The sequence below is a fragment of the Apodemus sylvaticus genome, chromosome 13, assembly GCF_947179515.1.
Source record: "Apodemus sylvaticus chromosome 13, mApoSyl1.1, whole genome shotgun sequence".
Classification (NCBI taxonomy): Eukaryota; Metazoa; Chordata; class Mammalia; order Rodentia; family Muridae; genus Apodemus; species Apodemus sylvaticus.
Genome location: NC_067484.1, coordinates 11,731,410 through 11,748,586, shown reverse-complemented (window position 1 = coordinate 11,748,586; position 17,177 = coordinate 11,731,410). Strand labels below are relative to the sequence as shown.

The window sequence follows — 17,177 nt, the reverse complement described above, 5'->3', positions numbered from 1 at the left end:
GGAGCAGGAGCAGAGCCAAGGACTGAGCCCCGGTGTCTGGCAATTGGATGGCTATGGTGGCTGAAGGACAGAGTAAGAGAACCAGTCAGAGGAAGGCAGCGTTTCAAGAGACTCATGAGCCGGGGTGGAGGTGGGGGTGGGGGTAGGGGTGGGATGGGGAGTTGGCACACACCTTTAATCCCAGCACTTGGGAGGCAGAGGCAGGTGGATTTCTGAGTTCGAGGCCAGCCTGGTCTACAGAGTGAGTTCCAGGACAGCCAGGGCTACACAGACAAACAAACAAACAAACAACAATGACAACAACAACAAACAACAACAAAAAAAGAAAACCAAAAAAAAAAAAACCAAAACAAAAACCCAAAGAGATCCATGATTAGAAATTTCTCTTGAGAGCCAGCTGAACTTTCAGGAGCTGGTAGCCAGTGTTAGCTCTTTGTGATACAGCTTGGAGATGTTTAGGACTAGAACTGTTTCAGGCCTTCAGTTTTGGAATATCGGTATATTCACAGTGACATCTGAGGGGTGAGGCTCACCAGTGTGACGCTCACATGTCGCATGCCCTTCTTATTTCCTCATAAGCCTTTGTTGCACTGTCAAGCACCACACATTCGAGTTGTGCTTTAGGCCCTCGCTTCTATAGATGGGGAAGTCCGAGCTAGCCCACAGCACTATTCAGTTTTCAGAAACAGAGATAGACACATCTATGTTTTTCTGATGCCTTTTAAAAACAAACAACAACACAAACCTATTGTAGCTCTCTGAATCAAAGCTACTAAATTGGAAAAAAGTTCAGTATCATTTCCTTCCAGGATTATAAACTTAACATTTTGGGCTTGAGGAACAGAACAGGTAGTACTTGTCTTTATCAGAACCTTGCAGATTTTCACCTAAGAAATTTTGGATTTGAACAAGAAACACATTCTCCTGAATATAAATCCTGATGGGGAAGAGAGCACACACAGACCGCATCTACTAATGGAGGCCCTGCTCTATTTGTCACTGCGGAGTGTGAATCCTTGTCAGCTTCTGATTTTCCCACCATTTCTCAAGCTGGAGCCCTTTTTCTTTCTTCCTAAGAAGACTGAGCTCTTTGTAGATATAATTGTTGTAACTGAGGAATTCCAGAGGGTTCCTCTGGGTCGCTTAACAACTGTCCACCCCTCCAGAGTGGTGTAGACACTTCTGGAATGTTGACAGCCTTGTCACTGAGAATGCTCTTCATTCTTGAAGAGCATTCTCATATCCTTACACAGATCTCCTGAAATTATTCACCTATGCTTTGACGATAACCCCTTACATGACATCAAATTTTATAATTTTCCAATTGGGGTATCGCATCAGCACTCAGTACGCTTTAGATTTGGGATTTTTGGAGTTGTATCATGGCTTCCTAAATGTTTCTTTAGTGCCGAGTTGGAAGTCTGGCAGGAAACCTCTCCAGTTATGGACAGCGCTAACTCTTAGTGCTTTAAAACAGAGTTCCTATTTATTTTCAGAAAGTGAAGGCTAAATATTGATATTCCCTAATCTCCAAGAGTTTTCATGTGCCAGCAGGATCAGCATGTATAAGGGCAGCTAAAGAAGTTGGGAATTCACAAAAATGCATGGAAGGAATTGTGGTCTCACAAGATATGTGGATGGAGTGTTTCGGTAGCTGTTTCATCAACCAGATTAGACCTGGTCTCTGGGATTCCTGTTCCCAGCTCCTACAGCCTTAATGGCTGTGGTTTGAGTCTTCTAAGCCTCCAGGCATCCAGTCATCGGATATCTGAGTCACTCCTCACTAAGCGGGAGTCCTGACTCCCCCCCTTCCTTCACACCTCCGCCTCACATCCATCCATTCTCTGTCTCAGGCACACTGCCCCTCCTTCTCTGCAGACTCTACAGCTGCCTGCTGCTGTCAGAGTTCAATGGGCGGAGAACAGACTTCCTGGAGACGTGGCTGTCACCTGTACCCTGGATCTGTACGGTTGCACACTTGATACTTCTCCTTGGCTCTAGCAGAGAAATCACCAGGTGCTTGTTACACTGCCAGTTGTTACACTGCTTCCTAGCTTTTTTCTGTGGGCCACTCCCAAACTCTACAACATGTCCAAAAGGCAGGACCCCAACACTGTGCGCACTCCAGCTGTTTATTGCAGTTATACTAACAATGCCTGTGCCTATGGAAACTGCAGCAGATCTCCTGGTGAGAATGAGAGGATAACAAAAGAATCGCTGACTTCCAGACAGTTTACATGGCAAGCACCTTCTCTTTCTCTGTGTGTGCCTCATATTTCAAGGAAAATGTTAGATATTACAAAGCACTAGTTCCTTATCTTTGTTGTCTTATCAGGACTTGAAGTTTACTTTATGTTATGTTATGTTATGTTATACAGTTTTTCAGGCTTTGATTTCTTTTTAATTTTTCCAAAACAGTTTTTAGGGTAGAGTTAAAACTATTTCAGCATCAATCAGTTTATTTGGTATTGTGATTTTACTGAGTTGTTTATTTACACACATACATATGTAGCAGTGGCCAGTGAGACTAATAGCTCAAAGTCTTTTCTCTTTTCCCTTTAGAAAAGGTTTCCCTGAGAAAGGGTTTTGAGAGGATCTTCAGGTAAACATCCCTTTGCTTCCTTTCCTTTTGGAGCTCATGTTGAGGGCTGCCCTCTTACACCGCTTAACCTCCAGGGTGATTATCATGTGACTGAGGTGGAACGTCCGCCTCAGCCCTGTCAGTCCAGAATTCTCACGACTCCATAGCAGACCAAGACGAACCCCAAAAGGCCACCAAGGAGCCGATTCCAATGCAATTGCACTAGCGTCTTTATTCAATCGAGCTTGGGCTCACTGCAGTCACTGACACAGCAAGACAAGAGGGTGAAGCCCCCGAGCCCTCAGCAGGACAAGGTTTTATAGGAAATGATGAACAAGTGAAGGGTTTCTAGCCTGGCAAGCATCTAATTGAATGACTATTGTAAGCCAACAGGTGGATTCTCTGAAGCAAAACCATGGACAATCACAAACAGTCTGAAAGTACACTTGGAACTACCAGACTAATCCTGATTGGCTGTTGGTAGGGAGTGACTCTGGGGTATAGGGCAGAGACAAACTATGTGGTTCTTCCTGGAACTTGGGTGCAACTTGGGTTCAGCTGCAGATCAAGTTTTCAGGCCCCTTTTTGTGTCGTTTTGGAAAACAGGCTGTTCCTCGTGCACAGTGAGACCCAAGCAGATATGTTGAGGCCTGCTTGTTCTAAGCAGGAGTCCCAGGTTCATGAACTTGTGAATTAGGTCATTTGATGGGGACCAATGGTGTACATAAGGGTCACCTTCATGCTCTGAGGACTATGGTTACTTCGTATCTTCCCAACTGCCTGTCTTTCTGCTCTTCAGTCAGATCAAGGTTCACAGTTCCAGATTGTGCCAGAATCAGAAAACCTTGATTACCATTGCCATACCTATGAGATGTCTTTAGTGTCTGTCTATTTGATGTTTGTCAGATTTCTCATTGTCAGAAAGAATGGAGAAGAACACATTTCAGAGAATTAGGGGTGTGTGTGCAATGCGAGAAGTCATGTTTAGGACAGATACTAATATTGGAAAGTGTTCAGTACAGAAACTGTTATGTTTATTGAACATATGGTATGCGTCTGACACATTTTAAAATATACCCAGCAAAGCTTTAAAATAAGTACCAGTATTTTCTTCCTTTTATAAAATGGTATGTGTATGTACGTGTGCCTGGATGTGTCCCACACATGTGCAGATAGATGCACACTAGGATTATAAGTGGTTGTAAGCCACACGAGTGCTGGTGTTTGACTCTGGTTTTCTCCAAGAGGCAAATGCTCATTACCACTGAGATACCTCTCCAACCCCAACTACTAATATTTTCTCAAAAGTGTCTTAGTTGGTGTTCTGTTGCTACAAGAGACACCATGACCAAAGCAAATCATAAAAGAAAACAGTTTTAAGCCGGGCGTGGTGGAGCACGCCTGTAATCCCAGCACTTGGGAGGCAGAGGCAGGCGGATTTCTGAGTTCGAGGCCAGCCTGGTCTACAGGACAGCCGGGACCATACAGAGAAACCCTGTCTTGAAAAAGCAAAAGAAAAAAGAAAAAAAAGAAAGAAAGCAGTTTTAATCAGAGGCTTGGGTGCAGTGTCAGATGCTTAGTCCATGGTTGCTCTAACAGGAGGCAGGTAGGCATGACAGAGCAGTGGCTGAGAGCTTCCTATCCTGATCTGCAGACAGCAGGCATAGAGAAGAAGATACTGGTCCTGATGTAGGCTTTTGAAAACTCAAAGCCCATCCCCAGTGATCCATATAATCCAATGAAGCCACACCTCCTAATCCTTCCCAAACACCACTAACTGGAGACCAAGGGCCCATGCATGTGAGCCTATGAGGATCATTTTGATTTAAGCTCCACACATGTATGTAGCACACACTGGGGCAGCATAGTATCTATACCCTGGAGCTTCATCTGCTTTGTATTTAGTAAAGCTGTAGTGCTAGATATGTCCAAATAAAGAAGTATAAGGAACAGGCACCTTTTGAGAGTTCTGAGTATCCTTGATATTTTCTGGGAATAAGGAAGGCCCAGCTGCAGTCAGCTGCACGGGGATCCAGGTACATCTTCAAGCTTAATTTAAGAAGTGGTTTTTGTTTTGTTTTGCTTTCCTGCCGGAAAGATCGCATGATTTAATCGAGTGCTTGCCTGAGAATCCTTGCTTGGGAGTCTCCAGTCTTGTCACTGGTTGTACATCATAGACTCTGCTCCCTGAGGCATGGCTGTCTCTGTATTAACAGTGACCTGGAGCATCTCAGAGCAAGCACTAAAATGATCCTGCCAAGGGAAAGGTTCTTCCTGCCTGTGTGTGTGTGTGTGTGTGTGTGTGTGTGTGCGCGCGCGCGCGCGCGCGCGCGCGTGTACTTGTGCGTGTGTGCTTGTGCGTGCGCGTTCTCTCTCTCTCTCTCCTGGCTATACAGACAACAGTTACTTAAATTCCTTCAGAAAGAGTATCAGGCCTGGCCTGGGCCTTCCCACCCGTCCAGTGGATGGTGGCTGCACACTGCAGGTGTACATAGTGTGTCCTGAAGGGAAATGTGGTGCTCTCTTCTCTCCTCTCTGACCAGTGGTCTGTGCTTGGTCCACACTCATACTGAGAGAGTCCTAAGTTTGAAATCTTCAGAAGGCTGAAGAGACAGTTTAGCAAAAGTAGAAGTGGGCAAGTTTGGGGAACTTTCTGGAAAAGTAGAGCAAACATTAATAATATTATTAAGGCTATTCATATAACACTGGTGTTTCTGGGTCTGTAGCTTGGAGACAAACATCAGAGGAAGGTCCTACTGTACCATCCCGAAGGAAATGGAGAGGGATGTCTAGCGTACACACTATAGATAGTTAAACTCAGCCATTGCCGTGTGTGACTTCTGGAGTGGACTGATCGATTAGATAGGCTAACTGTTTTCTTTTAATTCATCTGACTGAAAAGATTTTAGTATTCATGGAACCTGTTCTTTGAACAGCATCCTGGTGGGGAAGAAGTCCTAAGAGAGCAAGCTGGGGGCGATGCTACCGAGAACTTTGAAGATGTTGGGCACTCTACGGATGCTCGAGAACTGTCCAAAACATACATCATCGGGGAACTCCATCCGGTAAGTCATTCCTTGATTAGGTTTCTTCTTCTCTTCCAAGGCTACTGTTTGACATCGGGAAGTCTAGAGTTACATCCACAGAAAACTTAAAATGGAATGGACATTTCTTTTGATTTAGAATACTTCATTTGAGACAGGGTCTCAGTAACTAGCCCAGGCTGGCCTAGAGCTTCCTCTTCAGCCCAGGCTGACCTGGAACTCCCTTCTCAGGTCTTTATCTCTCAAGTGCTGGGATTATAAGCATGCATCACCATGCTTAGCAAGATACCATTTTTGTGATAAATACATTGATTCAGTCTTTCTTTACTTTGTGGTTTCTTTTGGTTACAGTTATTGCTGAACTTGGGGTCAGAGGGCTGTGCTCCATGGCCCTGCACTGGGGATGGTCCTCAGCCTCTGAGAGTCAACAGAAGATTCAGAGGGCAGAGCATCAGGCCATGTAGTTTGTTCTACAGCCGGGAACATGAAGGGTAGTCATGAGCACAGTTTCCCTGATGAGAGATAAACAGCAGCGGCCCCAGCTCAAGTAGGCAAACCAAGAAAACTTTAAAAATAAATGAATATAGGCATATCCCTATTTATATATGAGTCTTGCTGTATATGAACAGTGGTTCTTGTAAGAACTCCAGTGAAGGAAATATAAAAGTAGGCTCTTTTTAGAAGGCCCAGAAATCCATTTTAGTGTAAATTCTGTTGAGCAGTGTGTGTGTGTGTGTGTGTGTGTGTGTGTCTGTCTGTCTGTCTCTCTCTCTCTCTCTCTGTCTGTATCTGTGGTGTGTCTGTGTGTTTATGTGTTTGTGTCTGTGGTGTGTGTGTTTGTGTGTGTGTTTGTCTACTGTGTATTGCCTTTCTGGTCAGGTTATGTATACTGGAGAGAGTCCGCCTCCCTTATCTGGAGGATTATCAGCCCACACATTTTCATAGTCACACTTCCCAGAACTAACATGGTTTAATTGCATCTGTGAGGTCTGTCCTTGTAAAAATTCCTCCCCATCCTGTTGTCTTAGTTCTGTTTCTAAGAGGAGGGTGGCTTGATTTAGGTCACTTCTCCGCAAGACTTTTCTGTGGTCAGCATTTAGATGCCCTTGGATTTGGGTACCCTCAGTCTGAGGTTTAAATAGTTTTTAATGACATTGTTGGGAGAGTGCAGGCTTCTCTGAGACCATCATGGCAGAAAGATGCACATCTCCGTGAACTTGAGAGTAGAGAAGGAAGGGACGGGTTTGGTCTTCTGTTGCTTGAATTAAAAGTGAGTTCAGCACTAGTAAAGCCTCTAAACACCTCCACATGTCCACCAGACAGTCATGGATCCATTCTAAACTTTGGGACTGTGGGTGAAAATGCTCCATGTCCCCAACTCTGCTGTCAGTTTCTGTTGTCAAACCACATGGATCAGTTTTGCATTTAACTTTGCTGAGTGCCACATGCTAATCATTGAATGGTATTTTTCTTTTAATTCTCAATAAAAATCAGCTTTTTGCAAATGAGATTTTTCACAGATGTCCTGTGAGTCTTAATGCCACCTCTCATCTTTATCCCTTACAGGATGACAGAGCAAAGATAGCCAAGCCTTCGGTAAGTATTTCAAAGGAGTGGTGGCTAGAGGTAACTGTGTATCTTCATTGTATTTAGTACATCAAAATGGTGCAAGGGCCACGGCCTACACAGATCTTTCTGGGTAAGGTGAATATGTCACTTACTGGTTTGCAGAGGTTGGTTTGAGAGTTCTTGTTTGTCCGCTCTTCTCTTTCTTTCTCTTTTTTTCTCTTTCTTTCTCTTTCTTAGTCCACGTGTTTTTGAGGAGAGCCTGTGTGTTACTTTGAACAACACAAGTATTAACTTTTCAAACATCATAATTACCAAGAAATAAAAGTCCGGATGTCTAGCTCAGTGGACGATACCTGTCAAGCATTCCTGAAACCCTGGCTTCAGTTTCTAGTTCTAGATAGAGTAAGTGAGCTAACGCCGTGCTTGGACGGAAGCCTTGTTCTCGGGAGCCGGGGAGCCTGTGTAAGCTGAGGCACGCCTTCCTCCCTGACCCGATGGTGCCGCCCAGGCCTCTCCTCTGCATCCCTGCGTCTTCGTAGGCGGTCAGAAAGGGCTAGTTTTACATTGGCGTGCCATTCGGAAGTCTGAGCTGGCCTTCTCACCCACATTGGCTCATTAAATCTGAGTAAGAATTTATGAGAACAGGCAGCACTGTTTTCAGCAGTTCCTGAAAAGTATAAGTGGGAAAAGTTAACTCTGGCCTGGAAGTAATAAAGGGTGAAGGAAGGTTTTGCTTCAAAAATGGCAGCAAGAAAACCCCATTTTTGCATTTCTCTCTGTGCTTCTTCTCAGTGGAGAAGGCACACACCTCGGACAGTGGGCAAGCTTCTCTGAGCTCGCAGTGACTGCTGCACAGTGCACTGCACGGCTTCTGTTGTTTTCAGTGTGTGACATACAGCGATTCTACAGTGTGAGCACAAATGCTGTGATTACTCCCACTTTCACCCAGTGCAGGAAAAGGCCTGTGTGTGCTTCCCTGTGCACAACAATTGCACTTCTGTTTCTGTTTTTCCCCATTCAAAACAAAGGACACACTTAACCTTAGTGGTAGTAGTGCATCACACAAACATTAAAAAAAAAAATTGGTGTCAGAATTTGAATGCTGTCTGTGACCATTATGGGCTCAAGACGTGGCTTGTATGTGTTTTCTGTGGCTTCTTTATCACCAAAATTGTGGAGCACCTATTTGTTGTCCCCCTCAAGGTCTGTCTGTTTCTGTCCTCGTAGGTGTTTAGTATGTAATGGTTCTGGTGTAAGTCACCCGCAGGAAAACAAGGCTTTGGGGAGGTTTGTTTCCTGAGTTGTGGTCTGCTGCTGGCTCACCACATCTGTAACTGTAGTGCATGTGCAGATGTGAGGTGGTAAGCATGACTTATGCCCCGACCACCAGAGGCTACCCTCATTCATTTGTGCCTTCACTGTACGGCTGGGCACCTCTGTCAGCGGACTGCTTGCCCAGCACGCAGGAGGGTCTGGGGTCAGTCTCCAAGACCTGGCTGGCTGCCGTTCTGCTCACCCTTAATCCCCAGTGCTTGGGGAATGATTAAAGGAGGACCAGAAGCTGTCGCTAACTCCATAGTGAGGCTGAGGCTAGGCTGGGATTTAGAGAGCCTGTCCCGAAGGGTAGTGTCGAGGGGAGGGACCTGCGTTTGTATTCTCTGTTTTAGTTTTCTATTTGAACTTGCAGTTGCTTTCATGTTTGGAGTGGGCGGTGACAGGGCGCACTGACTAACCTCAGTACTGAGGAGAGGAACATCCTCGCACATGTTTGCAGGAGGGGCGGCTCTCTGCACCACGGCGTTTCATCGTCTGTGATGCACTGGTGCGAAGCCTCTTCTGGGATCTGCGTCTACCCAATGTTCAAAGCAGATACTTGTACTGTCAAGATTTTACAAAAGGATGACTTTGTGGTGCCTTCTTGTTCTACAGCAAACTAACCGGACCCCCTTTGTACCCACCTGTGACTTTGCTTAAATAGGAGCACAGCTGGAAGAAAGCGGGGTGACCCTTGCTGGTTATTTGAGAGGCCGGAAGCAAGTGACACAGAAGAAAACATGTTGCAGCTTTTCTGGGTGTTGTGCCATCTCTGCCAAACAACACTGGCTCCTTAGGAATGTCTCAGGGTCACGTGTAATCAATCATCTGTAGCTAGAGAACGTGTTCTGTGGTCTGATGGTTTTCAGTAAACATCATGCTTGGGAATGGAGCTAGAGCTCAGCTGCAGAGCACTTGACAAACATGCGTAAGGCCCTGGTGTGTGGGTTAGTCCTCAGTGTTGAGAAAGAAAGTGTTACTTAAAACATCTAGTTAAACTTTGATAAGAAGATGTACCAATGAGCATTAGCCTGAACCTGCCCAAAAAAAGCTAAATTGCCAAGTTAAGGTATTTATAGACACAGAAATTACATGTCTTTAAGTGTATCCACAGCAGTCGAATTTGCTCATATAGAAGGTCTAAGCTGTATTGTGCCTTTCCCTGTTATTAACTTTCAAAGCACCGTGATATATAAGGTTGTGCTTGTCTCTGAGATCCCCAGAGCTCCAGGCCCTGAGGCTCTGCCTCTGCCTGAGAGTCGCCGGTCCAGCCGCTGGCTTGTCCCTCAGTTCTGGTCCGTAGGTGCCAGGAGGCACTGAGCTAGCAGGAGGCTCCACCACCTTCACCGTCAGAACAGCCAATAAAGGAGGGGCTGGGCTGGATGAACTGAAATGGAGATAACTGGTTTGCAAAGGCTCTGGGGGACCTGGCATATGTTTCTCTATGGAACTAATCTTGTATACTGGCTCACACGATGGTGTAGGTTGTTAGGAATGCTGTATACAGTTGTTAGCCTTTCCACTGCGCTGGAAGCCTTCCAGGTTTCAGGGTGAGCCGGTGGCAGAGCTCACTGCTGATAATGTTCGAAAAGGTCTTTACCTCCCTGACAGCTGAGCCCTGCAGAGAAACGGCTGCTAGAGACATAGCATTGCTTTATGCCAGTGCTGAGTGGTGATTACAACCTAAACTCTCAAGCACTCTGGGTTTTCCAGCTATGAGGAAAATAGACAATCCAAAACTTTTCTTTTTCCTTAAGTTCTGTTTTTTGGAGGGTCATGATTGCCAGAGATAGTGGTTGTGGCGGCATGCTACGGCATTTTATTTATGTTGCATTTAACATTTTTTGATGTTTATTTATTTTGTGTGTGCACATATGCTTGTGTGCCACAAGAGGTCAGAGGGTAGCTTTCAGGAGATCGGTCTCCTGCCGCCAGGAGGGCCCCAGGGATCAGGGAAGCTCAGGTGCTCAGGCTCTGAAGCACATCCCTTTGCCTGTGAGTCATCTCGCCTGCCCTTGTAACAGCATTTTGAATGGCCTGGGCATGTTTGAGCCTCAGCAGTATTTTAACCTGACATTGGTGCTTTTACATTAGCAATGCAGACACCAAGACAGGGCCATCAAAGAAGGCCACCTGAGGTCGCACAGTCTCCTGAAATGTATACATCGTTGCTTGTATCATGAGCTAGTGGCCTTTCCTGTCTGTCTCCTCACACTAACTTCCCAGCGGGCCATAGTGTCCTTCAGTGAGCTCCTTAGTGTCTTACGTGTGTGTGTGTGTGTGTGTGTGTGTGTGTGTGTTCCTACTCAAAACTGACTACCTTTGTCTGCATATTTAATTGTCACCGTTTAATTATCATAATCAGTGTTAATTATACTCATGAAACATAATCTTGTGGTGGTTATGCATTCTATAGCGACTAGGACTTAAAAGTGCTTGAAACAACAGCAGATGTGACGTTTTCTTTTTAAATGATATGTTTTTCTTCCCTCACTGTGTCAGGAACCCTAAAGGTGTGTCCAGGTCGGTGTGTGCTGCTGTGCGGCTTGGCTTCTGTGTCCCTAGAATGGATTCACCTTTCCTAGGGAGTCTCCCTAACATAGCTTGCAGGGACTCCGATGGGCCTTGCTGCAAACTGCTGCTTGCTTTACTGACAGACAGGATTTTCTGATGGGTCTAGCTTGTCTGTAGCTGCTTTTGTTGAAGCACTAACAGTTTTGCTGGTGTGGAGTATTTCAAGAGTTTTTCCTAACACCTGTGTGTGCTTCCATGGGCTGCAGTTGGGAATGGCTTGGGAATATGTGCATTTCTTTTATGGTCCTCATGAGAAGGGCTGTGCTCAGAAACTACTGGAAGGTAAGCCCTGAGCTTTGTTTGTTGCTTAGGCAGAGTGGTTTCTGAGGTGATCGGGTCTTCCTGGGGCCATCCGGTGAGTTAAAGAAGGCTCAGAAAAGGTGGTCTAGCATGTGAAGGGACAATTCTTATTGTTTCATTTTGGTTGACACACTATTAGTGTAATTTAGGTATGTTTTTATGCCCTATTAGTTTTGAATGAGATGAATGACATATTTATTTCATATTCTATTCTTTGAAGAATTTCTCTTCTAAAAGACAGTGACACAGTCTTTAATGTGTTCATGAATTTCTATGTTGAAGTTTCAGTTCTTATGTTAAAGTCCTTAAATGTTAAAAGTGTGGAATGTGGTGTGTATTCTATTTATTAACACTTTCAAATAATGAAGTTTATGTTCTTAAGAAATTTAAATATAGCTCTTAAAATTTTATTTTCTTGAAAAATAATACTATATAAATTATATAAATTAGGCTTTTTTTTAGTAAGAAGAACTTGGGCACAATTTTGCCTTTTAACAACTTTTAAGTGATAGAGTCGAATAAAATCAGGTGATTTTTATCTTATAACAGGATTTCAGTCAGGGGAATAAATGATCGGACAGAACCCTAACTTCCGGTTTTGTTTTGTTTTTGTGTGTGTTCCAGGATACTCTTATCACTACTGTGGAGTCCAATTCCAGGTACGCAGTGCTGTCTTTTTTGTTTCTTTTTTTCTTTGGTTTTTGTTTTGAGATAAGGTTTCTTGGAGGGCTCAGGAGCCAGAGTTGGCTGGCGCCTCCTCATCTGATCTGATTCTCTGCTTGTATTCCCACTCTGAGCTCAGCTTCCAGTCTGCGCATGCGCTCCTAGAACTTTGAGGCTCCCATCCTAGACTGTCAGCTGGGGCTGCCCGCACTTTCCACAGTGGACCCCCCCCCCCCCCCCCCCAGATACCATTACCCTCTGGATGTATCCATACCAGGGGCTGTGGAGAACAAGTGGGGCTCCTTATCCCCATGGCAGCCAGTCCCCGCGGGATCAGGACTGCGGTTTTCTCCCAAGCAGAAGTTCAGTTTCATTCTTCCTGGACACACGGGCACCTTTTGAGACCCGTCATTATGTTTTCTGCAAGCTCGGCTCGGGTTTCAGTTGTTACTCAGCTCCAGGCGCGGATGACTCTCTTGTTCCCGGGGCCAGATTTATTCAAGCCCAAACTTCTGACTACAGTCTTGCCATGTCGACTTATTTAATAATGGTCTTCTGTTGTTTTTATTTTTAGACTCATAGCTGCACACCTATATTTCATTCTGTCAAATTGAAGCACCCCCTCTCGGTGTGCCTGCCTGCTGGAAATATTATAGAATGTATACCACCTTCTTTTAACTGGCAGGCTCCCTCTTTCTACAGTGAAACCGGAAAGCCCCACCCCACCCCACCCATTTGGAGATTGTACTTTTACTTCTTTCAGACTTTATATCTTTTAATTTAATTTGTTCTTTGAGTGCTTTGATACATGAAGATTATTTGAGATTATGAGGGAAGATGTATGTATGTATTCTTCGGTGCTAAGTATAGGTATTAAATTTTGCCCAATAAAAAGTTGAAATTTAGAAATTTAAATCATATTTATGACTGCATTAAAGCTCTTCCAAAGCACATCCTTGATTTTACCCATAGTCTCTGATGTGTCGCCTATTGAAAGCTTATACACACTGGGTGGTGTATAAATTGGATCTGCCTTGGAATCTGGGAGTGGACCACCCACTAAGTACTTAAGGCATGGTATTTCTTGAATGGTTTAGATCCATCTAGTATAGAGGGTAAGACTAGGTTCTCAGAGGAGGATCTGCGAATGATAAAGCTTGTACTGTGTGCCTACGGTGGTGGCGCACGCCTGTTATCCCAGTGCTCTGGGAGGCAGAGGCAGGCAGATTTCAGAGTTCGAGGCCAGCCTGGTCTACAGAGTGAGTTCCAGGACAGCCAGGGCTACACAGAGAAACCCTGTCTCCAAAAAAACCAAATCCAAAAAAAAAAAGAAAAAAGCTGGCACTGTGTGCAGCCTCGGTCCTCAGGCTTCTTGTTGTCCACTCTGTGTGTGTGTGGTGGTGGGGGGGGGGGGGGCTCCTGGCTGCAAACATTGCCAACGCAAAATGAGAACATTGATCTGATTTCATCTTAGTGACATTAAAATGCTTGTTTAGTTTCTATGGGACAACAAAAGGTGTCCGGACCATTCCCCTTTGTGGGCTTACAATAGGGAACCCAGAATTTAATTTCGGGCAGCATCTATTGAAGGAGCTGTTCACAGCTCTCTATAAATTCCATGGAAGGAGATGGGAGCAGAGCGAGAGTGTTCGTTTTCTCGTGGTGCCGGGGAGCGCAGCGAGGCCGGCTCTCCAGGGCAGGCATTGTGCACAGGATACCGTTATGAGCTGAGCTGTTCTTTTTGCCGAAGTGGCTCTAGAGGAAAGGAGAATATGCTGTGGTAGTTTTCCATCAGAGGAAGCAGGGGCGTGGTCTCTGCACTGAGGGTCACTTAAACCTCTTTCTGCTCATGTGTCTTTCTAGTTGGTGGACAAACTGGGTGATCCCCGCCATCTCAGCCCTGGCTGTGGCTCTGATGTACCGTCTCTACATGGCAGAAGATTAACTTGTCTCTCCACAACCGAGGAAGGAAAAGACTGCCCCAGAGAGGGGAGAAAGAAGCCAGTGTTAATCACTTCCACTGACAGAAGCCTTCCCCACCCCCAAGAACGTAATTGTAATATATCTGTTTCCCTTTCCTCCTGTGCTAGCAGAACAAACAAGGGACTCTTTGTACTCTTCAACTTTTCAAATGTGCCTTTTTACTCAACTTCATTTTGATGTTTCTTCACTACATAATTTACTTATTGTAAACATGATCTTTAAAAATATATCTGGCTTGTAAAGTATACCATGTGTGCCTGTTTGTTTGGTATATTGTATTCAGTGCTTAGTGTTTTGGATTATTTAACAGAATTGCTTAATATGCTAATTATCAGAGCCAGTTGTCTGTGTCTCGAAGTAAAGCAGCAGCCCTGGTGCTGGCTTGTTCTTGTCATAATTGCTCAGTGGTAATGGCAGTCAGCCTACACGTGTCTGTCTCTGACAAGATAACCGAATGAAGCAAAGGAAAGAAGGGGGGAAGTAAATCTCCACGTGGCCAGGAGGACCTAAGGGCTAGTGTGCAGGTCTGGGGTAGCACTTTTGGATCAGGAAGCAGAGAGCTAAGGACAGAAACAGAAGTGTGTAATTGTTTTGAATAATTTACTCCTGCTAGCAAGGCCACTCAGGCAAAGGTTCCACAACCTCCTGAGACAGTGCCACCAGGTGGGACCCAAGTGTTCAAGCTCTTAAGCTTGTGGGGACCTTTCACATCCGGACTGTAAATTGCCAATGTTGTCTTTCAAATTTAAGACTCAGAAATTACATCTCAAAGGTTGATAATTTTATACTTGAAATACATGTGCATGTGGCCTTCACAGTCTGTAAGAGAGATGACACATGTTCTGTATGTGGCAAACAGGAGCACAGGCTGGGGAAGGCTCTTGTAACTGCCTGTTCTCAGTTGAACCGTCATTCCCCAGAGACTCTCAGTTTCATAACTTTGAAGTTCTACAGATTTCCCATCCAGAGACAAAAGCAGTTGATGTACTCTTAGGAAATACTGGTTGTGTGAGTCACCAAAGCGCAGATCTGGAGATATTTATTTTGCACTTGCTTCTTAGAGAACTTCAGCTGCTGAGCGAGGCTGGAGAAGTTTGGGGTGACTCTGCTCATCTCCACACTGAACCCTCATGGATTGAGTCAGGTCATGGGGGTTCTGTTGTTCTCCTCTGCCTCTGCCTGTGTGTTGTTAATATCCATGACTACTCATTTTAAATGTAGAAACCCAAGAGAGTAATTTGCTAGATGGGAAATGAATCTGTACTGATCTGTGGTTGGGTAATCAGCAGTGACAGCCTTAAGAAATAGCATATCAGAAAGGAATGTTCCTGTTGCTACAGAGCATGGGTTGTTTTTAAAAATACTTTTCAGTTATGTTTACTGTATGTTTGTGAGTGCTTTGCCTGCATGTATGTATACCCACCACATGGCTGTCTAGTACCCATGGGGACCAGACTGTTGGAACTCCTTGCTTGAGTTGTGGACTGTCACTTGGGTGCTGGGAACTGAATCCATGTCTTCTGCAAGATCAGCAAGTGTCACCTTTCTGACACCACTGAGTGTGAATGGGTTTATAGTGAGCAGCCTCTGTCCCCCTTTCACACCATTCCATGATGTTGTGGGTCAGTGCAAGACCTCGTGCATGCTGAGCATGTGCTGAGTCACCGAGCCGTCTCCCCGGCCACGTCTTCGTTGCTGCTGTCTTTGTGCAGCAGGGACGGTCAGGGGTGATGATGTCACACTCGCCTTCTCCATAGGATGCACCGTTCAGGCTTCCTCCTCTTGACATTGTTCCCTATGTGGTACTGTAAGGCGCTTGACAAAGAGTAAGCAACTACGAACTGGACTTGACAAGTGTGTATGCACTTTAAAATAACGCTTATGTTTGTTAAGAGTGTAGTATTTTGCTAGAAAGCATCAGATTTTTGTGTGTTATAAAACATTTCTCTTAGATCATCTATGAAGTGACATGGATATATCGTGTCTAGATGGTATCGGGGATTAATTTATAAATCAGTTTTTTCATCTGCTTATTTGGGAGGTCAGGTATGTATACATTAGTGTGGAGGCAAAAGGCATCTTTGGGTATTATTGCTTGGGAAGCTACCTTGATTTTTGTGACAGAATCCCTCACTTGACTTGCAAATTAAGCTAGGCTGGCTAGCCAGTGAGCCCCAGGGGTCTGCTTGTCTCTGACCCCCTCAGTGTTGGGAGTAAGTATACATTACTGTATCCGGTTTATACATGGGGCTGGGAATAGAACTCATGCCCTCTTATCTGGGCAGCAAGCACTATTTTCCACTGGGCTATCTCTAGCTACAGCTAATGCTCATTCTTGAGGGATGTACCATATAGTCAACTAAGCTGTTAGTGTTTCTTTATGAAAGAACATTGTAGTACCAAGGAAGAATTGGTTTATATTATATTTGACCCTTTAGAGTTCATATAGCCAAAATCTCAAGTTAAAAAAAAAAATGGAATTTTGTGTTCATCTGTGTGCTGAATATACACAAGTCCTTGGTTGTGTGTACACATGGAGAGGATGTCAGGTGTCTTCTCTAGCATTCTGCCTATTGCCTTGAGATAAGATCTCTCATAGAAGCAGAAGCTTGAAAACACTTGAAGATTTTGCATCATATGAGAGGGACTTGTATTAGTAATTTATTAGGAGAAAAACCACAACTCAAAAACAGAGACAAGCTGGGCAGTGATGATACATGCCTAATCCCAGCACTCGGGAGGCAAAGGCAGGCAGATTTCTGAGTTCGAGACCAGCCTGATTTACAGAGTGAGTTCCAGGACTACACAGAGAAAACCTGCCTCAAAAAACCAAAAGAACAAAACAAAACCCAGAGACAAATGGTACAGAGAAAAAGTGTCAGTGGAAGACTACATGGTGAAGGGGGCATAAAAAGAGAGGGGTTTAGGGAATGTGGCACGGCGGTATGGGGGAAGGGTGTGCCTAGGCGGGCCCATGCCCAGGCACCTCTTCCCCCTGAGGGACCACACGCACACAGACATGGGATAGAATAGAGTTTATTCAGGGAAGAGGATGGGAGTTAGAGAGGCAGAGAGACAGAGAGACAGAGAGAGAGTAGAGAAGTGGAGGAGTGGAGGCTGGCCATGACCACGTGGAGTGGGGGGGGGGG

The 17,177-nt window shown here is 44.9% G+C and overlaps 1 protein-coding gene across 2 annotated transcripts in view; it reads left to right on the top strand.

Annotated features, from left to right (window-relative positions):
• Positions 1 to 14,089, top strand: part of LOC127663755 (cytochrome b5) — a 32,037-nt gene extending 17,948 nt beyond the window's left edge. Inside the window, exons 2-6 of one of the 2 annotated variants that reach the window (XM_052155463.1) lie at positions 5,518 to 5,646; positions 7,192 to 7,221; positions 11,011 to 11,031; positions 12,007 to 12,041; positions 13,909 to 13,998. In XM_052155463.1, the coding sequence (XP_052011423.1) occupies positions 5,518 to 5,646; positions 7,192 to 7,221; positions 11,011 to 11,019 (168 nt within the window). In that variant the 3' untranslated portion in view covers positions 11,020 to 11,031; positions 12,007 to 12,041; positions 13,909 to 13,998. Of the gene's footprint in view, positions 1 to 5,517; positions 5,647 to 7,191; positions 7,222 to 11,010; positions 11,032 to 12,006; positions 12,042 to 13,908 lie in introns of both variants that reach the window. The other variant, XM_052155462.1, reaches the window with a different exon arrangement.
• The last annotated feature ends 3,088 nt before the right edge of the window (positions 14,090 to 17,177 follow it).